The 21037-nt window shown below is 40.4% G+C and overlaps 1 protein-coding gene across 1 annotated transcript; it reads right to left on the bottom strand.

Annotated features, from left to right (window-relative positions):
* Positions 1–1673: 1673 nt before the first annotated feature.
* LOC146468545 (nucleotide sugar transporter SLC35B4-like) lies at positions 1674–15395 on the bottom strand. Its single transcript, XM_085124311.1, has 10 exons — positions 15257–15395; positions 12308–12421; positions 11456–11558; positions 10877–10926; positions 9508–9589; positions 7246–7300; positions 5884–5939; positions 4544–4597; positions 3374–3449; positions 1674–2966 (listed from the first exon to the last, which is right to left on the bottom strand). Exons 1-10 carry the CDS (start codon positions 15331–15333, stop codon positions 2647–2649), a joined length of 987 nt encoding a protein of 328 aa, XP_084980437.1. The 5' UTR covers positions 15334–15395; the 3' UTR covers positions 1674–2646.
* Between the last annotated feature and the right edge of the window lie 5642 nt (positions 15396–21037).

Raw genomic sequence — 21037 nt, 5'->3', positions numbered from 1 at the left:
TCAGTGGGGAGTGGGGACGAATGTTTGGTTTATCAACAGAGTTGATAATTGAAGGTAATTTGCCCACCGTAAAGAGATTGCTGACTTTTCGAGCGTTAGTCCTTCGCCTGAGCGAATCAAGGAATTGTGGGTTGAACGTGTTTATATAGCGAGCATTTTCTCTCTTTTCACGGCATGTTTGAAAACAGCTTGCTGAGCCATTTGCCGTGTTTAAATAAAGTTGATTGATTGATTGATTGATTGATTGAGTGGAGCTGCGCTATTGGTGGGAGCATGATAACGTGGAAAACAAGAATACACTATAACACTCTTCGTAACTTTCCATGATAAAAATATTAGAGAGCATCTGTATCATTTTCAAAATGGTTGAGAGGCTGAAGGCATTCTTCCCATTTCATTGTCACACGGTAGAGGTGCGGTGGTGTAGTGGTAACCACGTTCAGGATACCAGAACTGGAAGTCTGTGGTTCAAGGCCTTACCTCAACCTCGTTTCCGGGGGACGGGAAGAAGAGAGCTCCTGGGAGCGAGGTTGGGCCGGCGCATTGCCATTATGTTGTTTCTTTAGAAGAGGAGCTTTCCTTCATATCGTCGTCTTTCTTCACCCAGCGACACACTGCTGGGGGTAACCCTCCAATGGACTAGCATCTATCCAGTGGGGAGAAGTAATACTCCTAGTTGCTTTATGCTACAGAAACCGGGTTAAACTCCAACCGTGTGGCCGATTTGTGGCTAGTGCGGAAGAAAATTTGTACCAGCATCAAAAAGATCGCGAGTATAAAGCCATTCTTAGCGACTTTACATGCTGACAATGAACCAGGGTTTTCGACAGTATTAGAGATTATCGGATCCTGAAAAATACCGGACGGCGATGTTCACTTAATGATGGGGGGGGAGGGGGGGGGAAGGGGGGAGGAGTGTTCCTGAGACCAGAGAAGTAGTTTAGATTACATCCCTAGTCAGTCATTTCTTGAAATACTTAATGATAAGCAGATTACATGTAAGTACCGGACATCACACAGTAAAGCCGCCGTTACACGTTGAAACGTTTAGCTGAAACTTGTGTGCAACGGCGCTGCGAAACAAGTTTCAGCAGGCGTTGCGCCGTGTAACATGGTCGGTTTCGTGAAACTTTTTCGAACTTCCGTTGCGAGACAAGTTTCACGAAAAGTAGAACCACTTTCTACTTCTGCAACGGCTCGCAACGGTCGCAGTGGTGAAAAAGCAAGAGTTTCACCGTGTAACACCACTTCGTGAAACTTGTCTCGTTTGCCGTTGCACGCAAGTTTCAGCTAAGAGTTTCAACGTGTAACGGCGGCTTAAGCAACCGGGCGTTACGTCCGGCCTCAAACGAAAACCCCGCGTTGAACTGCCGTGTAATGAATGGACAATGGGGTGAGTTTGCACCACGCTGAGTTTCGAAAAAGTTGCAGGTTTGCACGTATTCTTTGCAACTTTATATATTTTTCTTATTCATTACATCAACATTCAGTTTTCAGTTTGAAACAAAATGGTGTAGGTTTGAAGGCATCCTTACAACTTATAGGTCGAAGTTTAACATTACAAATGGAGTCGGTGAGTGTAAAAGCTCCCTGGATTTGATTTCCCGTCATACATATACGTTCAATCCGAAAACAAGAAGAATTACAATTACAATTTAACTAGTACCCCCATGTACATTCACCGACATTAGTATTTTTTATTTGTTTTTAGTACTCTATCACTGTATTGTTAAAACTCATTCTTTTAAAGTATTGTAGCTTGCTCAGAATCACTGGTTTACTTAGTGTCTCCAGTTAGTCCAATGGGCTAAATACATTGATATATAAAGGTCGTAAAGGTCGTGATATATTAAAATGGTTGATATATTGATATATGATATATTAAAATGGGTAGGATATATTAAGATGGTTGTAGATTTGAAGGGTTCATTAACATTACAGAGTATTTTAGCATTCTTGCAACTCGTGTGCTGAATTTGTGAACAAATCAATTATCACAGTGAACAATCATTTTATCAACTGTTGCTATTCCTGTATACTAGCGTAACTAGCACTGAAGCACACAGGCAACAGGCAGTGCTTTTATGTTTCAACATTCATTGCACTGCTATAAACTAATCATACTCCTCACAGATGCAACGGGTTATTGGTTCAACTAGAAACACCTTAATAATACCAGTTTGCGCGCCTGTGAGGCTCCCGCGCGAGAATCCATCCTCGTTTCCCGCGGGGATTGGTTTAGGTTAGGCTTTCGTTGCTTCGCGTCTCGCGAGTTGTTAATAAAGTTACTTAAAACCTTAGGAGTATTGTGAGTGATGTTTTCAAGAAATAAAGCATACAATTTAGGTATTTGTGTAGTAACACAGCGGCCATTGAATAGGAAAGGGGGGGAGGGGGGAGGGGGGTAAGGAGAAGCGTTGTTGCAACTAGCGCCATCGTAGTACTTTCTGATATACCAGCTACTGTATGTAAGCGAGCCCCAACTGTAGACAAGAATGCGTTACACATCATCAAAATCATTACACATTTACATGATTCGAGTCATAACATTCCATATCACACTGTTCCTTCTCCTTCCTCCTCGGTATTTTTGCTGTCGTCTTCTCCGTCTGTCCAGCGTAAGCTCAACACGGAAAAAAGCCAAGATCAGTCTATTTTTGTTTCTTTTTCCGGCATTATAGCTTGGCGAATCTTGCTCGCTAGTTCGACGAAGATGAGCGTACCTCCGAAAACCAACACAGTGCCGATCCAGTGGTAGACTGTGAAAGGATTTTGGAAGTAGAATATCGAAAACATCAGGCTCATAAACTTGCGCAGCGTGACAACCAGCGTGACAGTCAAAGATGTGCACTCTGACGTCAGGATATAAACGCTACGAATGCAGACGTATTGCGTGACCACGTTACCACCAAGATACGCCCATAGCTTGGGAATATGGGAATTAGCACCGTATAAAATTAATGAAGCTGAAAAAGAAAGCACTTCTGGTGAACATGGTGTTGATATGATTGAATCGAAAGAAATTAAAGACGATTAAACCTGGCGCCATTTTTGGTGTAGGTGTGTCTGGCACTCTTTCAAACCAAAATATATTTTTAGACCCAGCCTGTAAAATTCGCAACCGTTTTCAGACTTCAGGCCAAAATTGTTAAAATCTATACCCGGTTTCTGGCCAAAACGGCTAAAAACGACACCCCTTGGGGTGGTACATACCTATATAGCTTATACAAGGGAGTACTCCACCCCCTCCCCCACCTTACTTTCGCTTAGCAAAGCTCTCCTTCGTCAAAAAGAGAAGTTTGCTCAGAGCAAGATTTCATCTGGGCGAATTGACTTTTAATTGTAAAAATTGCCAATGCGTTCATATACTTACCAGATGAGTTAAAAGCAAAGATGTGTTGATAGATGTCTTTAGAGAGCAGAAGGAATCCCGCCAGCGGTAAAGCGTGCTGTATGAATGGCAACAGGAAAGGAAAACCAAGAAAAATGAGTTAATTAGATTACAAGATACAGCATTTAACGTTACACTCTACAAGCAGCTGCAAAAAGAATCCCTACCACGTCTACCCACCCTTCCTTCCCCCTAATCAATGTTGCACCATTTCAAGGTGTTTCTCTGGATGATTTGACGTTTAACCTTAATTTAAGCACTTACTTTATTTAAGCACTTATCTAGTTGCTTAAAAGAACGAATGTATGTACTTATCTACTTATTTATATTTATATTTACTAATTTATTCTAATTTTATTTATGTTTGTAATAATTATTAAGTAACACAGCCCGCCTCGAAAAGCTCTGCTATATGTGGGCTGTGTATTCCTGTAAAAAATAGGAATATATAAATAAAGTTGTTGTTGTTGTTGTTGTTGTTGACTTGTTGTACGTGACATTGATGAGCAACCAACTGGCTCGTTACAGAAATGTTCGTAAGGTCAAGATGTTTAAAAGCTTAGCGCTAAAGTATTTATTATTAGGAGCCTCCCTAATATGAACTGGTATATCATTCCAGAGCCGGCAAGTAATGTACGAAAAAGACTCTGAGCGTTGAGTTTGCGTGTAACAAGAAATTTCTATACACACTCGCGTGATTTTGACTACAAAAACTGAGAGAAACAACAGACTGCATGCAGCAGTCCCGGAGTCGGCGTTATATGTGGGTTAAGTTTGTTGTTGGTTCTCGTCCTTGCTCCGAGAGGTCTTTCTCCGGGTACTCCAGTTTTCCCCACTCCTCAAAAACCGACATTCCAATTCCAATTCGATCTGGAGAGTCCCCCCCCCCCCCCCCCATACTGTAAAGCCATTTGATCATCTCGTCACGCGCTACACAAATTTACCCTTTTTTTATATTAAAAAAGAATGTAAGGGCTAGTGCGATGGTAAAACATGCTTGTTTTCAAACCGTTCATTGTGAATGACTTTGTCATTAATTTTATTTACAAAGACGACTACTGCGCTAAATCTTTGTATTTTAGAAAAGGTGGAAAAGCAGTTCAAATAATGCCACTTTGTTGTAAGTGTAAACACCAAAGCAATTAAACTCACCGCATAAAAAAGGGCCTCGCGGGGATGTTTTCCATGTTGTGCGTACATTTGCTCCTAGAGTTTTTACATTGAAAAGAAATATGAACGATTTATTTAGTGACAAGGTAAATGTAGCGCATTGTCTAGTCTCCTACAACTAGATAGACCTAATCATGTTATAACTTAACTGTCTACATTCAACTAGCTTTATTCCTAGTACATAAAAATTCCTGCTTATAAAATAATCTGAATAGCAATCGCTCATAGAGCGGTTTCCAATTGAGTGTTGTAAAACCAAAACCAAAGTAATTACTCAGTGGCAAGTGGCCAATCGCAACAGATGTAAACAACACAACGAGCCAATCGGAATTCGAAGCAAATACATTTAACTGGCGCCAAGCGCGGGAAAACGCGTGCGGCGAACCAATCACAGAGTGTAGTAATGCAAAACCAAAGCAAACGCGAAATTACTTTAGACACTCAATTGAATACCGCTTTATGATTTGTCGTTTGCTTGCATTTGTAGCTGCAGTTTTTGTTTTGGATGAAAGGTTGAATCAAGAGGGCGCAGCCGGGACATTTAACCTCTTTATCTCAAGAAATTAAAACTTGTTACCGTTCCCAGTTCAAGGGGCAACATTTCTAGGCTGTGGTTAACCCTCAAATTTCGAATATAAGCCCCCTGAAGAAAATCCCCCCACTAATTTTCACTACCCCAAACTAGATGCTAAAATCTTTCTGATAAGACCTCTGGAAGATAAGCCCATGGACTGTTGGGGCTAGCTGATTTAAGAACGGTGCCTACTTTTGTTACTGCGCATACGTTCTGCGCATCTCGAGATACTCGGGTTTCCTATGGGTGGTGCCTACTAATACAGGGATATTTTTGCGCGGTTTAAAACTATGCGGAGAAAGCAGAACTTAACAAAATAAATGCTCTTGGTATCCAAGAAGAAAATTTGGGGTAACCATGCATTTTTCAGAGATAAAAAAGCTTCAATTTGGAAAAAAAAAGCCATACATTGCTTTGTATTCTACGTTTTTTTTTAGAATAATTGTAGTTATCTCTAAAAAATGCGTGGTTACCCCCAATTTTCTTTTTGAATTTCAGTAGCCCTTGCTGAGACCTCCTTTTCCCACATAAACCACACAAAAAACCTCTTTATCAGTAGGCACTGTCCCTAAGCAAGTTGCTGAGCAGTTTTGTTTTGTTTTGTGATTTGTTTGTATTTTTTGGGAGGGGGGGAGGGGGAAGGAAGGAGGGGGCGGGAAGATGAGAGACCCTGGGAACGAGGTTGTAAACCAGGATGATTTAACGTCTTTAAATTTATAACTGTACGATTAGTAAAATGTGCACCTACCTGATAGATTCCTGTTCTTGCAGAAAGAAATAACGCAAGCACAAGAAGTCCAACTCCTTTATCAAGAAAACAAAATTGTGTGATTTGAATTGTCCCTTATTAGCAATTTGCAAGGGTGTGGGATGTAGGGGAATACAGGGGGGGGGGGGGTGTAGGGGAATATGGAGGAGGATAGGGAGAGGCTTTTCATTGTGACAAGTTCCTTACAAGTTAATTAATAATATATGAAGAGAAAACGAAGGAAATCACTACCATGAAGAGGGTTTGGAAATGTGATCTTAATTATCACAAAAATTTGGTGAAGTTTTGCTTTGATTTTCTCCAAGAATTATTAATGGTTTGAGAAGCTATATCAAACACTCTAAAGGGTGTTTTGTCAAATTTCCAAACATCTCAAAGTTGGTTACAAAAACTGAGCTGTGTTCCATTTTTTCAACCATCAGTTTGGAAATCAGATGAAACATTATGTTTGATATATTACATCATGGGAAAATGTGGACAACTATAGAAAAATAGGCTACGCCCAAATTTTCACAAATTTTAATTTTCTTGGTATACTTAGTTTCTTCCCAGACTTTTTGGACTGTTTTAGATTAAATGGCTTGCATGTAAGTAATGCAACAGTTTTATAGCAGTTTTGCGGACATTGCTGTACCTAAATGTTCATGGTTTGATACTGTTTCAAGTGTCTACATAAATACTAAATGATCACCATTGAAAGGAAAAGTAACTACTTGTTAGAGTTGGTTCCTTTAATACTCTTATCAATACAGATTTGGTAATGCAGAGACATGCAAAAATTAAGGATAAAAACCGACGTTTCGGTGTCTTCATAACGCCATTTTCCATTGCTAATTTTTTGATACACCTTGCCGCAGACTCTGTAATTTTTTATTTCTCCTTGACAATGGCGTCATGAAGACACTGAAACGTCAGTTTTTATCGTTAATTTTTGCATGTCTCTCCTTTAATACTGAAAACGAAATTAAATCATCCCCTCAACCCACAAAGTTTGTGTACCTTCAGAACTTCCTACAAGACCCTGTAACTTCAATACATGGGCGTCCACCCAGTGCAGTCAACTCCCTTTACTGCGGACACCCTTGGGACCACGAGGTACTGTCCTTAATAGCCAGAGTTCATAATAGCGGGAATTTATTTCAGCCAATTGTCTGTAATTTATTTTTGCCAGGGATTTAGCTGCTGTCCATATTATCGGGGTGTCCGTAATAGCAAGGTGTCCGCAAGGCGAGAGTTGACTATAACGAGGGTGTGTGTGTGTGTGTGCAAGTGGAGGGGAGGGGGAGGGGTAGGATTGACTTAATGCAATGGCAACTGCAGAAAGAAAGGATGTTTACTTACCTATACACCACCACATGTAGTCTGTATAAGGATCTCCTGTGGTTGATTTAAACTCCTAATAAACCAGAATTAAACTGTTACCAAGCTCTTCAAGTCAGACAAACACATACATAAAACTTGGTAGTAATCAAAATAATAAGATACTATTAGAATCCAAACCTATCACAGCATGTATGATATCGTAAAATCCTGATTCACATTTTTAAGATCACCTCCAACTCTCTCTGACTCTCTGTCTCTCTCTCTAAGAGTGGTGTTTAACAACACGTTGAATAGAAACTTGTCCTGTGGCCAAGACTGGTCTATTTCCTATGTTTTACCACAAGTACAGAGCAGTTAAAGATAGTTTTTTTCTTGGTTTAAGAGAAAAAAGACAACAGCCTGGGAATACAGCTTCTCCTAATTTCCAGCTGCTTAGGAGCATCCATAACAATGCTGAATGATAGATGTCAGGCAAATGCATTCCTACATCTTTGGATGAAAAATCAATTTTACTACTGGTCAGTGTGTATTGTGCAGTTTCAGAAAATATCCCCACTCCCCCCATGGAAGGTTTTTGTTTTGCACGCCCCTCCCCCAGGAAATTCCAGTTTAGCTTCATACTTTGCTTCTAAAATTGTGGCTTCTAAGGCCCCCCTCTCCCTCGAAATTTCAATGACCTTCCATGGGGTGGGTATGGACTTTTTCTGGAACTGCACATTACACTGTACACCATAAAATTAAATTATCTTAATGCGCTTTCCAGTTGTCAGACCTGGCTGGCCAAACCAGTCAGTTGGGTAATAGAATTTGTCATTTTTAAGGACGTTCGCGCGAAAATGTTTTAACTTTGATTTTTTTTTCAAACTTCTGCTGCAGTTAGTCTATGAATTACTTACATCTGAAATGCAAAAAAAAATGGGGGTCACCGACTTCATTTCGGAGATATGACATCTGCAAGTTTGCGCTTATTTTGAGAAATCGGTCCTCGTCACTCGATATGACCTCATCGGTTGTTGAGGCAAAATTTTTAAAAACGAATCGCTGGAGACAAACTTCCATTGCCGAAGTTTATTTCAGAGGATCTATTAAACAAATAAATTCCACTTTTATTATCCCTAAAGCTACAACTAATCTTTAATAATTGTATTTCCACCCCAGAAGTGGCACAAAATGTGCGGAGTTCGATCGCGCGTGGGTAGATAAATTAAAAAAAAGTAAACTTCCCACATTGATTTTTCTTTCGTTTGACGACAGTAAGCAGATATCTGTCAAAGAAGGTTAACCGTCTAAAAAAAATTGGGGGTCACCGACCTTTTAAAACCGCAAAATCCAGTTGAAGTTGTCGAAGACGTGAGAAACTTACGGAAGTCACGTTTTTGCGTGACAGGTCGAAGAAGCACTGGAACCTAAACAGGATTATCTATCCCATAATTCACAGCTCACAATGGTTGCTCGATCGTTTTTTGTTTTCGTGCGAGTGTGCTGTCAAACCTCTGATCGTCTAAGTTGTTTATTGTTATTCTACCTTCAAAACTTATACAGCTGTTTAGCCAATGCCAGGAAAATGCATCTATAGCCGTGAGCGAGGCGAAAATGGGAGAAGTAAGCTTATTTATTTACCTAGAATAGGTATGTGAAGATTGATATTTGTACACGGGATTGGTGATCAATATAATTGCTTTCTTGTATAAGGGTAAGACTTTCTCGTTTACTGTCAAAACTTAAAAAAGCTTAAGGTGACTTCGATTGACGAATAGACTAAATAAAGTATTGCATTTCAATTATTTTATTATATCGAGAGTCAAGTAAATATATTAATCTCTTGGCGCGAAATACCCGCAGGTATCGATGCCTTTTCTTGGACTTTTTGTTGTAAACTTAACCCGTCTAATCGTTTCACGTCGATTTTTCGTTTCAAAACTGTGCAACGGAGATGAATTTCTCCCTTTTCCCTCTTTTTAATGCTGTCACGTCGGCCGACATGTGTGTTTACCTCCGTCTTCCTCCGTGTATCGTCAACCATGAATTGCGCGTGACATTGCTTGGCGTGTGCGTTACCTGCGCACTAAAGATGCGCATAAACAATTAGCGCGAACGTCCTTAAGGCATCAATCCACAAAAAACAAACTTCAAACTTGGACATTGTGAAAAAGTTACACATTTTTGAAAGGTCTTCAAATTTGTGCATTCCCTTTGTGAACTGCCTGGTCTGGTTGGCCGCAGTTTAGACAAATGGAGAGCACTGTTGGCTAAAGGGTCCATCCTGATCTTCATCCTTACCAACTTTTTAGCTGATGCTAACGTACACAGACATATCCCAATTGTGATCATTAGCACCGATAAATACTTTGACATTTGGTATCTAAAAAATAAAGAAAAGCGTTCACTGCATAAAAAAGATATGTACATGACATTGTACAAGTACATGTATTGTGAGGCGGGCTTGCATTTTATTATTTATTTATTTATTTAGCTTTGTCCAATATGGACAGGGATACCGCAACAGCTAAGGCCAATTACTGCGGACCCGGGATATACGGAATATACGCACAAAGACCAGACCACAACACCGGGAACTACGTCCCTACTCTTTGCGAACAGTGAGTGGGTTCTTTTCAATGAGTTATTTAAAACATTATAAACCTAAAGACCTCATTCATAAATGGTGGTTGATATTACTGTTCTATTTGATGTATGTTAACTAGCCCTAACAACCTCATTTTAGAATAAAGATTGTGTTTAATTTTTTAAGATTTTAACTTTTTAAGATTCTTAAAAAATCATCATAAAAGGACCTTTTTAAGATAATTTCTTCAAAGATCCTCATCAAATCTGTGAGGATCTTGAAGGATTCTTGCAAAGATCTTTGCAAGGATCTTTGCAGATAGTGATGCAAGATCTTACAAAGCAGGATCTTTGAAGATCTCCATCCTATAAGGATCCTGTAACATTTTTCACTGGGTAGGATGGCTAATTCTCATTAAGAATAAAGAATAATTCATCAGCCACCAATTTATGAATAAGGTCTATAATCTTCCAAGCATTTATTTTTATTTTTATTTTCATTAATTTTAAAAACAATGTTTAGAAGACCAGATTGCCGCATGCAACCAAATAATTTGACCAAGAAGTCACAACAAAAATACTGATAAAGAAACTGAGTAAATATTTATACATGTAGCTTCCATTTTACCACACAGAACACTTTTGATATTGCTGATAGATCCTACAATCTTGGACAAAACTTAGAAAAATGCAAATTGTGCACATAGATTTCAATGTCCCTAAGTAAAACACTGTCTGGAGTGTAGCAACTCTTCACTTCCCCCTCCCACTAACTCAATGTTACTTTGAAGCTGTTGGAAATGTATAATACCCGTTGGGGTGGGGGAATTTGAAATTTGAAGGTTTTAAATAAAGTTTCTTATTACAGTTTTGTCCATGATTGTAGCAGTTTGTAAAGACATCTCACATGTGAACGCAGTAAAATGACCTACAGTAGCTTGCCATGAGTCTCTTAGTTCTGTTCAGTGGTTAAGGTGAAAAATCTGACCAGCGTTTGGAAGGTCATGGGTTTAACTCTTGTGGAGGACTCAACTATTTTATTTTAAATATACATGTACAGTAATCTGGAGATTGCAAGACATACCTTCTTTTTAATATAATCATTCCTAAAACCAAGTTGGCCACTAAAGATCCCTAAGAGATACAAAAATAAACAAATCAATGAATAAATAAGGATTAAATCGTTATTTAATATTGAATTGGGTAAACTATGTGTTATGCAAAATAGCTATTGTTACACTGAACACTTTTACCCAAAGGAAACTCCTACCCAAGGGGAAATTTGATCCTCAGGAGATTGAATTAATGTCAAGGGAACAACAGAATTCTGGACCCTACCCAAGGGAGAACATAAATCTCAACAGTGAGGTGGTTGACACTGAATAGACGCTGGTCTGTGACTGTGTTGATTACATAGATCCAGGATTTTCATCTGATGTGAAAATAATTTTGCAGCAGCTAAACATAATGTAAAGCCAATTTTGCAATGATATCCAAAAAGAATGCAGAGAGAATAGATATAATTACAACAATCATTGAGAAAGTAATAATTTTTTGTAATCCGATCCTGCGATCATTTTTAATCATGTGGAAATCAATATCATTTGGACAATTATTACAATTTGTATTAATAAAAAATTAACTGTTTTTAAATGAAACTTACCGATCTAAAAATCATGTGGAGAGGCATGGGTACATTAAAGTTGAGTGCATAATTATTAACCACACTAGTTGAGAAAAAGAAGACTACCATTGTCGCATAATTGCTGAAAGAAAAGAAAACAGTAAACAATTATCAATATTAACTCTCTCTGCCACAACAAGTCCCAGAGAAGAACCAAGTTACAAATTATGTACAATATTACAGTCAAACGTGTGTTACATGATTGTAATAAGTGCCCTTATATTAAGCGACCACTTTTTGCAAACCCCATCCAGTGTATTTTTAATATCAATTCAAATGTGGTCAAAGGTCTCTTTTAACATAACACATGTGATCATTATATGGTAACCAAATGGTCATAACTCACAAAGAGAGGAATTTCTCGTGTTGGTCTTCCCCTAGGTCTATGTCTCTTGTTAAAAAAAATGCCTGAATCTAAGTCAATAGAATCTGTATTAAATGGTCAAATTATCTGAATTCAGCAGGGAAGTCAGTCTTTCCCTAAGGGGGTGAAGGCCCAATTACATATACAATTGTTTTTCAGTAATATTAATTATTATGGTCGTACTTTTCAATGCAAACTTCAGCTGCGTTAGGACTCACAATGAAGATGCAAGTGTAAACTAGTGGTAATTACTAAATGTAGTAAATGGAACTTAATTACGACTAGTTTACACTAACTTGCAATTTTCATTTCAAGTTCGATTTCAACAAACGTGTGGTGAAAATCACATAAAAAATCACCTACAGGTGTAACTGGTCCTTAATGCAGGTGTGATGCAAAAGTACGTAAAAGAATAAACAGTATACAATACACAGAATGCAAAAGAATAACAGGTAAGTTTGCTTTACCTGACAGGAATAACAGGTTTTTTAAACCCAAAGTTTGCAGTAAATATAAATCCTTCTACAGCAATAAACAGGAACTGGAAAAACGTTACAGTGTTGACACAACTGGGGTCCTCTCTGAAATAACACAGTAAAAACATTGGTTTACAACTATGTAAAGAATTATGTGGCTAAATGTTATTTAGGTAAGGTTAAAGTCAGCTCAGTGCCGGTCAGCGGTGGCCTCTCATCACAGCTCAGGGGCGACCTTTGAGCTCTCTGCTGGGGGGCGCCCTGTGTTTCGCATTGCATTTGCTTGCTTGCTGGCCTGCGAGATAGGTCATTTTGCTTGCCTTATTTTCAAGCCCCCCCCCCCCCCCCCTCTGCCCTCCCATTGATGAGTATCAGGTCTGGTAAGCATTCCACTGATTGGATTATGTCTGACTGTGCCGTTGGTGGTGGCTGCTCGCAGGGTTGCCATGGATACCTCCTTCCCCATGCCTGATCACTGCCTGGCTCCACCAGCCTTCTAGGCACCAGCCCCCAAGCTCATCTATTGTTGATGAGTTTAACTCAGGGGTAAGGTTTGGTATAGAGGTCCGGGGGAGGAGAGGAAAGGTGCTGGGATAAGTCAAGTTCTCAGTTTGTCTCATGTTCTGGCAAAGGAAAATATGTTTGGCTCGTACAAAGACACTTCTGTGTGCTTTGCCACTATATCTGTCCTTCAGTTTTGTTTCTGGCAAGGGGATACTCCCACAAGCAAGCTATAGGGTCTGCTTTTGTTTTACCCATTTTGGACTGGAATTGGGTAGATTTTGATCATTACGCGGGATGCCCTGAGGGGGCATACTGTGTCTAAAAACGGGTCAATTTCTTTTTTTTTTTTTCTTCGTCGTAGCCACAAATGTGTACATTAATTTATTCATTTAACTCTCCCCTCTCCTACTCGGGATGTATTGTTCTGATTGTCTTCAACAACAGCAGGCCAATCAAAATCCATTCTTGTGGCTTATATCGCGAGGGAGGGGACCCGCTCACCCCTACCTGTGTGAAGTCAACGCATCATTTGATATATTTATTAAAAACGGATTAAATTGTAGCGCCATATTGTTAACATGTTCTGGACTCAAGTGTGCCATTTTCAAACGGACATTTCACCATTTTGAAGCGGTGAATCAAAAAAATAACTTCTAAGAAGCACCCGACATTTAAAACGGTGGAAATTGGTGAGTTCCTGGCGAAGGAATCGTGCTTTGTTTGACAGTCTTAGACCACGACGCGAGACAAAAAAGAGGTCATTGAGAAGCTTATGTTATCGTAATGAAATTTCACAAATTTCCAGTGAAAGTCTGAGTCGCGTAACACAAGGGAAACAATGTAACGCGATCCTCGTGACTCAAACTATTCCATTAGCAAGGATAGTTTTCTCAATCGGCGAAGCATACAGTTGGAATAAATGAATCAGCCCCAGCATCACCCGTAATGCCAGTATAGCAGGCATCTTGTTTTGTATGAAATTAAAGGTTATGCCAGCTGCTAGTCAGGAGTAAACTTAAATTTGGGTACAGGTTCATTTGACTGGAAAAGAGAGACAATTTTATGGTCAGAGACCTGTTTTACAAACGTTTTGATAACTTTATGACTGGGCTGAAAACTAACCAAAAAAGATTCATTTTTTACTGATTCTGAATTCTTTATGATACTCAAAAACTGGCAAGTCTTTAAAAATTGGAGATGACAGAAATACCTATCCACCCACAGGTAGCCCAAGCTCGAAATATGAGCGCTAGTTACGCAACGGTTGAAAAATATAAGGATTTGTATGGGAGAAAAACGGTTTATTTTAGAGGCTAAAAATATGAACGAATTTTTAAATAAAAATCACCCATTTTACTTCTCTTGTGTATTTCTTGCCTCCTATGTGGTTTTTAGGACGATTTAGCGCGATTCCAGTGAGTTTTAGTTCCATCGCTCTCTCTCTCTATATCCTTCCCCAAGGTTGGGCAGCGTTGCTCGAGCGCCGAGCGGATCCACTGAAGGAAAACCGCCGTAAATTCGGCCCAAACGCTCAGATCGCCCCGAAATTTCACAAAGACCACGGACGATTGTTTTGTTATCCATTCCTGTGAGCAACGCTGCCCAACCTTGGGGAAGGATATAGAGAGAGAGAGCGATGGAACTAAAACTCACTGGAATCGCGCTAAATCGTCCTAAAAACCACATAGGAGGCAAGAAATACACAAGAGAAGTAAAATGGGTGATTTTTATTTAAAAATTCGTTCATATTTTTAGCCTCTAAAATAAACCGTTTTTCTCCCATACAAATCCTTATATTTTTCAACCGTTGCGTAACTAGCGCTCATATTTCGAGCTTGGGCTACCTGTGATCCACCCGGGATCATGCACACCAGGGCTGAGAAACAGGCCCCAGCTCTGAAATCAGGTAGGGAAAATCGTGTGACTTTAAAACCACTGGCACTCTTCATCCTTAACATGGTAGCTGCCTTTGGAGAGATTAAAGTCAGTCTGAACAAGACAAATTAATGACTCCTATTCACCATTCATTAAGAACCCTCCTCCCGCAAAAACTAATGAAAACCCTTGGACTTTAAACGTTATTACTTTACGTGTAAATAAGTGGACCGGGTATTCTGAAATCTAACCCTTAAACTTGACATTTGAGGACCGGGTATTATGCAATCTAGCCCTTTACTTGACATCTGTCAAAAGTGGTCAGGCATTTAATTAAATTGGGCCACGTAAACAGCATGTAGCAAGCTACAGGCCATAATTTTAGTTAATCTTAATCTTCGGCGCTTTAAAATACATTCTTACAACCTTAAACACTTTGCAAATGTACTCACAGGAATTTGTAATCCCAAAACCTTGCCTAAAGACCGGCTGCAGGTCGTTCTACCTTGGCAACAACACGTGTTTGAGAGCAGAGCAAGACAGTTTATTGTGAAAACTTACCTCACAAGTAACTCCAGGAGAACCACATTAGAACAGCAGGCAGCAAATACCAGGAAAATAGGAATAGACGGATGCATTTTCTAACGGAAAGGGAAAGTTTCTTCGTGCATGTTCCACACCGGCACTGAACAAGCACTGAATAAACCATTCTCGTCCCCAGAGCCTCCTGTCCCTCTTAGCCGGCGGGGCCTTCGCACGAGGGAAAGTCTTCGTGCCCAGCCTCCAGCGGCTAAGAGGACCAGGCGGCTCTGGGGACGAGAATGTGAATAAACAACTTCCCGAAAATTAGTACCGAGGCCCTCCCGTCTGAAAAAGATCCTTACCCTCCCACACGCTGACACCATGACTACAAATAATCGTTTTAAATTTCCATAAACATTTTTGGCCAGAGAGTTGACGGTTAAGGCTTTTGCACATTATGCTTTTGATTCCCCACTAAAATGCTCCAACTCGATGCTCCATTTTTTCCACTAAAATGCTCGGTCTCCCCCCGAAAACGTCCCTTAAAACGGATTATATGAATGCACTACACGTCTGGTTATTTTAGTAGTTAACGTCATTTATTAAATGAATTCGACAGGTTGAACTGACCATGACTGACTCTCCAATGAATCAATTATTTATATAGACAAATGCGACGTGACGGGGCTACCTTTATTTTATCAGGTGTATCAGAGGCCCCCTCAAAATTGGCTTTTGATTCTTTTGAAAAGCTTGTTCATTCAAATTCTAAAAACTGAAGACTTCTGTTCTAGACAAAATTTAGACACATTTAAAAAAAATTGCCTGCTGATAGAATAAGCCCCGAATAAGCTTATCTGTTACTTTATCTCCCTGCAGTGCTAATCCAGTTGTCATTTCTTTGTCTTAGAAATTACAGTAAATAAATCAAGTTGAAAGTCAGCACAGGTGGCCCAAGCGCGAAATAAGAGGAATAAATGACACGTACGCAAACGTGACTCTTGCCTTCGAGCGGTGTTGTGTTACAAAGATTCGATTTACAAAGGTTTGTATGGGATCTTTACGGGTTTGATTTTATTTTAAATACCTAAAATTTAATGTTCTGTGAATAAAACTGCCTTACCTTGTATCCGTGTTGTACTAGCTAATCCCCACCACCCGCGCTAACTCGCTGAAAACGTTTCAAAACGGCCTCAAACGCCACAACAACAAAGAGTACAACCCGGGGGGGGGGGGGGGGGAGCCCTTGACCCATGTTTGGGTATAGGGGTGCCGCTGGGGGTTTGAAACCCTGACCCTGTTTAGGACGAAAATAACCTTAAATACCTACCATGTGTAGGACAGCGCCCTCTATTTAAGACCCTATTTAGGACAAAGGACATCTATCTCTTGTGTTACACAAGTTTTTATTGGCAATAGTAATAACATTTAAAGGCCCACTGTCAGTTACCGGACGTGATGTTCCACGCATTGAAACGCGAATACCAGTCACAACAGATAAAATAATACACTTCCTAGAAGTGATGGCGAAAAATCCCAAAATTTCGCATTAACAGCGGTGAACCTTAAGGAGAAACTCAATTGACGTGAAGCATTGTTCACTAAAACAAATACAGACTAACGTCTCTGATTTCGGATTGCCAAATACAAGACGACAGTCAAGCAACCATACCCTGTCTAGGACGGATCCAGGACAGACTCGCTTGAAATTATATACCCTGTTCAGGACAGAAAGGCCAAAAACCATACCCTATCCAGCGGCACGTCTCCGTATAGCCCATATAGGGGAGTACCCCCCCCCCCCCGGGAGTACAACACGGATACAAGGTAAGGCAGTTTTATTCACAGAAATTTTAGGTATTGGCAAGAACTTCATCGCCCAATCGTTCACGATCAGCACAGTTTCCTGGTCAAGCTTGTCGAGTGTATCTAATTTTGCCTGGTCTTGGTAAGCGGATCTTAGTATGTGACATTTCCAGGAGAGGATAGCCAGTTTAGCCGTTTGGAAGATGAATGTCGCTTCATATTTGTCGTCCTCGTTTGCAAAGGTGCTTCGGCTGATTATTCTTGCTATGTCAGCTAGGGTTTCAGTGGGGCCCTGGCATTTTTCGCACCTGTCCATGTGCTGATGGTTGCAGGTCTGCTGGTACTCTCTTTCGGTACTGTCGCTAAGAGGAAACACAACGCAGTGATCTGCTACTTGAGAGGTGTTACTGATGTGAACCTGTTTACAACAAATTGAAAAACAAATTCTCGCATTAGCGCAGTATCATGAGTACCGTAACATTCCATTCGGGGGGGCTTACATTGCAGTATGGGTTTACAGTGAATCAAGCCAGTTTAAGAGTGACCTAAATTAACCTCACATTAAAATAATTGTCTTTTAGTAGTAAAACTGGAAGAAGGGGAGAATAAACTGGTTTAATTTGAGGTGATTATTTTTCGCCTCACCTTGTCAGCAGAGAGGGGATAGGGGGTTGGGACTGGTAGGCAGCTGTCCTATAGTTAGGTTCGAGAGGGGTTAGGTTACTAATGAATATTTAACAATTATTCCATGAGCGCGCGTTGGATATGAGATGGTAAATAGCCAACGAGGCGCGAAGCGCCGAGTTGGCTATAAGCAATCTCATGTCCAACAAGCGCGAATGGAATAATTGTTTTATTAAATTTTCCGCGTTTGGGTGTTGCTTTTGAAGTTTACTGAATTTTATTTTATGTTAAAATTTCTTTCAAATTAAAACGACCGGATGTTGAGGCAACTTCCGACAAAAGCGCGCGAAAATTAATGATTACCTGACACGCGCAGCTCTTTGCAAACGGGGTTGAGTGAAAAATCGAAAGCGAAGAAGATCAAACACAGTCGGACATCTCAAATTCAAGAAACGTTTAAATGTACAAGTTACCACCTTTCTGAGACAAGCATTCAAGTGATTTTGAAGTTCCAGCTCAACGAGAAGCGTAATGGTTGTGCACATTTGAGCAAATGTTTTGCTGTGTGGTGCCGAGCGAAGGAAGGGATCAAGGACGGCTTTTTTTTTTTTACGCTGAACTGAATTCCCCCAGACGTTTTAAAACACTTAAGGCAAGTACAAGTGTACGGGGTAAAACCTCACTGAGACAAGCATTCAATGCAAGTTTTTAAACTTCAAGCTTATCGAGAAGCGTAAGAACTGTGCACGTTTGTGCCAATGTTTTGTTGAGTGGTGCCGAGCGACGGAAACGAACATTATGGCCGCCGCTCGTACGAATTTCATAGATGAACTTTTGTAACTAGAGTCCTCGTAAATGCGTAGAAACATAAAGGCAGGCATTAAGCTCTTCTTGAGAAATTTCTTTGATCGGTTTTAACCTCTTACCGCCAGGATTTGCAAGCCATCCTGAAATTTTTGTTTCAAACTTCAGCATCCCCCGAGCCGACAATCCCCCCCCCCCCCTCGAATGTGTTCTATCACGTAAGGCGCGTTTTGTCTGATGTATTCTGATGGTGAAAGGAAGAGAAAGGGAACGAGGTTGCATTTATCATGCATGGTGAGAAACCAATTGTATTTCCACCTTAATGTCAAATTGTCGTTCGGGAATTGTCCACCCCTGAGACATGGCGCGGCTTTCCGCATCAAATTTCCCACCTCCAAGCGCGTCTCGCACTCAATTCTTCATCTGACTCGTCCCCAATCGTCTTGATACAGCCCGCGGCAAGGTGGGGCAGCAGGGGTTGATGGGAAGGGGGAGGAAGGGAAGTCTCCCTCTCTCGTTTTCTCCCTTCCCATCGCACGTTGCGCTCCCTTTGTCGGTATCCATCTCTCCCCGGTTCGTGCGCGCTTCCCTTTGCCGTGGGCTGTATGAAGACGACTGGGGACGAGTCAGATTCTTCATCGTCAATCTCGCGCGTCACGCGACCAAAGAAATTCTCGCTCGGTGCTAGCCGGGTTCTTATTTTTCCACTCTACGCCCATTGTGAGGCCAGTCGAGCCAGCAAAGCATTTAAATAAAGGAACAGAATCGTAAAACACGGCAATAGCTGAACTCCTAGCAGTAGGCAATTATAGGCTACGCAGTAATCGGTTACCTGCTCGGGCTAACAGCAACTTGCATTCGCTGTCCAGGGCTTTATCGCGACTCAGCTTGTGTTGTTCCAAATGTCTTGAAACGTCTCTTTCACATTGTTTCAGGGAAATCACTTCTGTCTGCCCTGGATAATCACTGCTCAATCCGCAGGCTGTTGCGCTCTCTAGTAGGGAGGAAAAACTGCACGATGGCGAAGCCATAGAGATCAGCACACAGGAAAAATCCTTCTAGCCAAGCGTGGCGAGAGGTTTTGTTATTATCTTTCGTAAGTCATAATTCGATTAGTCCTTTACCTGCCCTGGTAACAGAGCCTTAAGGCTTTTAAGAAACCGATCACGGAATAGACTGTTCACAGTCCCCTTTTTTGTGGTGGCATTTTCGAGAGTCATACGCTACGATTTAACTCCCGACATCTTGGTTCTGATAACGGAAAAGGCAACCTGGGGCCCGTTTCTTGAAAGTCCCGGTAACTTACCGGGCCCGATAACTGTCTTTGGTGATAAATATCTTTTAACAAAGGTCAATTTTTGTTAGCTTTCAATACTAAATTTCAAAATCTTATAATTCTAAGAAAACATTGGCCATGTACCATCTCTCTAATCAATGTGTAATCGGCAAAAAAAAAAAAAAAAACGTTTAAAAATATACTTATCGGGCCGGGAAGTTACAGGGACTTTCGAGAAACGGGCCCCTGGAGAGAGTGTATATACCACCACATCACTTTAATCTCTTAAAAGCAATTCAAGATGTTGCTATCGATATCTAGAGATAAGTTTACAGCTCAGTTTATTAAATCCATGGTCCTAAAATGGTGACGTGGATGCTCAATGTATCTTTTAGAGGTTAAAAAATTAGCGGTATGGCACCCCTTTGGACCTATCCTGGTACCTGTTGAGGATATTAAACAAGACAAAAGTATTACAAAAAATTGAATTTGTACCTTCTAGGAGTGAAAATGAATTTTATCCATGGCCACATAACGTGATTCTGGTCCTTCTAAGGGGATCCTTTAATAAAATTTCTGACTAGCATCCCCACAAGTCTATCTAGTTATCAAATCAGCCTTCGCTTTAAACTAACATTACTGTCCGAGAAACTAAGATATCACACCACTACACGAAATGTAGCGGCAAATTTGATTGCCTCGTTAAAGAAATGCTATACATTCGCATGCGTAAGCCAACACTGAACGTGTAAACGGATTCTATCCGCGCCAAGGTGTTTGTTTAGGCCGTTTATTGTAATTTATGCTTATCTTGTACCTTTTCTTATTTGCATGCTGTTTAACTAGTCTCTTGATAATGGAGTCACGATGACCCCGAAACGTCGAGCAGCAATAAATATTTCCTGTTTTTTTAGACGTCAAATTTGTAATGTACTTGCTAATTAGATAAAGAGATCTGCAAAAATGACTGTACTATAGGAAGTGCACCGTAAAACAAACATGTTATCTCTGACGATTGAGTGACATGAGTAACTGCATTACCGTAGATGGGAAATTCGTTTTCATGATCTCTTTTAATTTTTTTTGTTCTTGTTTGGGAGGGGGGAGGGGGAGGGTGGGGGCACTTCTAAACGGTGGTATTTTAGAAGTTTTCCGTATCTTGTGTGGCACAGTTCATAGCTTTTGAACCAATACATGTAATTGTATATTTTATTTTTCAAGTGGAATTTGCAATGATTCAGTCGATGTTGTTACACTAGGTTACACTTTTTCATTGAACTGATACTTACCCGGGTGGGGGGACTTCCATA

Source organism: Pavona decussata, unplaced genomic scaffold, assembly GCF_977016875.1.
Source record: "Pavona decussata unplaced genomic scaffold, jaPavDecu1.1 SCAFFOLD_130, whole genome shotgun sequence".
Taxonomy (NCBI): domain Eukaryota; kingdom Metazoa; phylum Cnidaria; class Anthozoa; order Scleractinia; family Agariciidae; genus Pavona; species Pavona decussata.
Note: the sequence above shows the minus strand (reverse complement) of the source record. Positions and strands in the feature narration are given on the sequence as shown.

Bases quoted from the DNA above. Each gene is read 5' to 3' on its own strand.
- LOC146468545 (XM_085124311.1), bottom strand. From the start codon at position 15,333: ATGCATCCGTCTATTCCTATTTTCCTGGTATTTGCTGCCTGCTGTTCT. The intron at 10,927-11,455 runs GTAAGTTTCATT...TGTATCTCTTAG, and splicing joins TCCACATGATTTTTAGATCG to GGATCTTTAGTGGCCAACTT. The intron at 4,598-5,883 runs GTAGGTGCACAT...TAAAAACTCTAG, and splicing joins CAAGAACAGGAATCTATCAG to GAGCAAATGTACGCACAACA.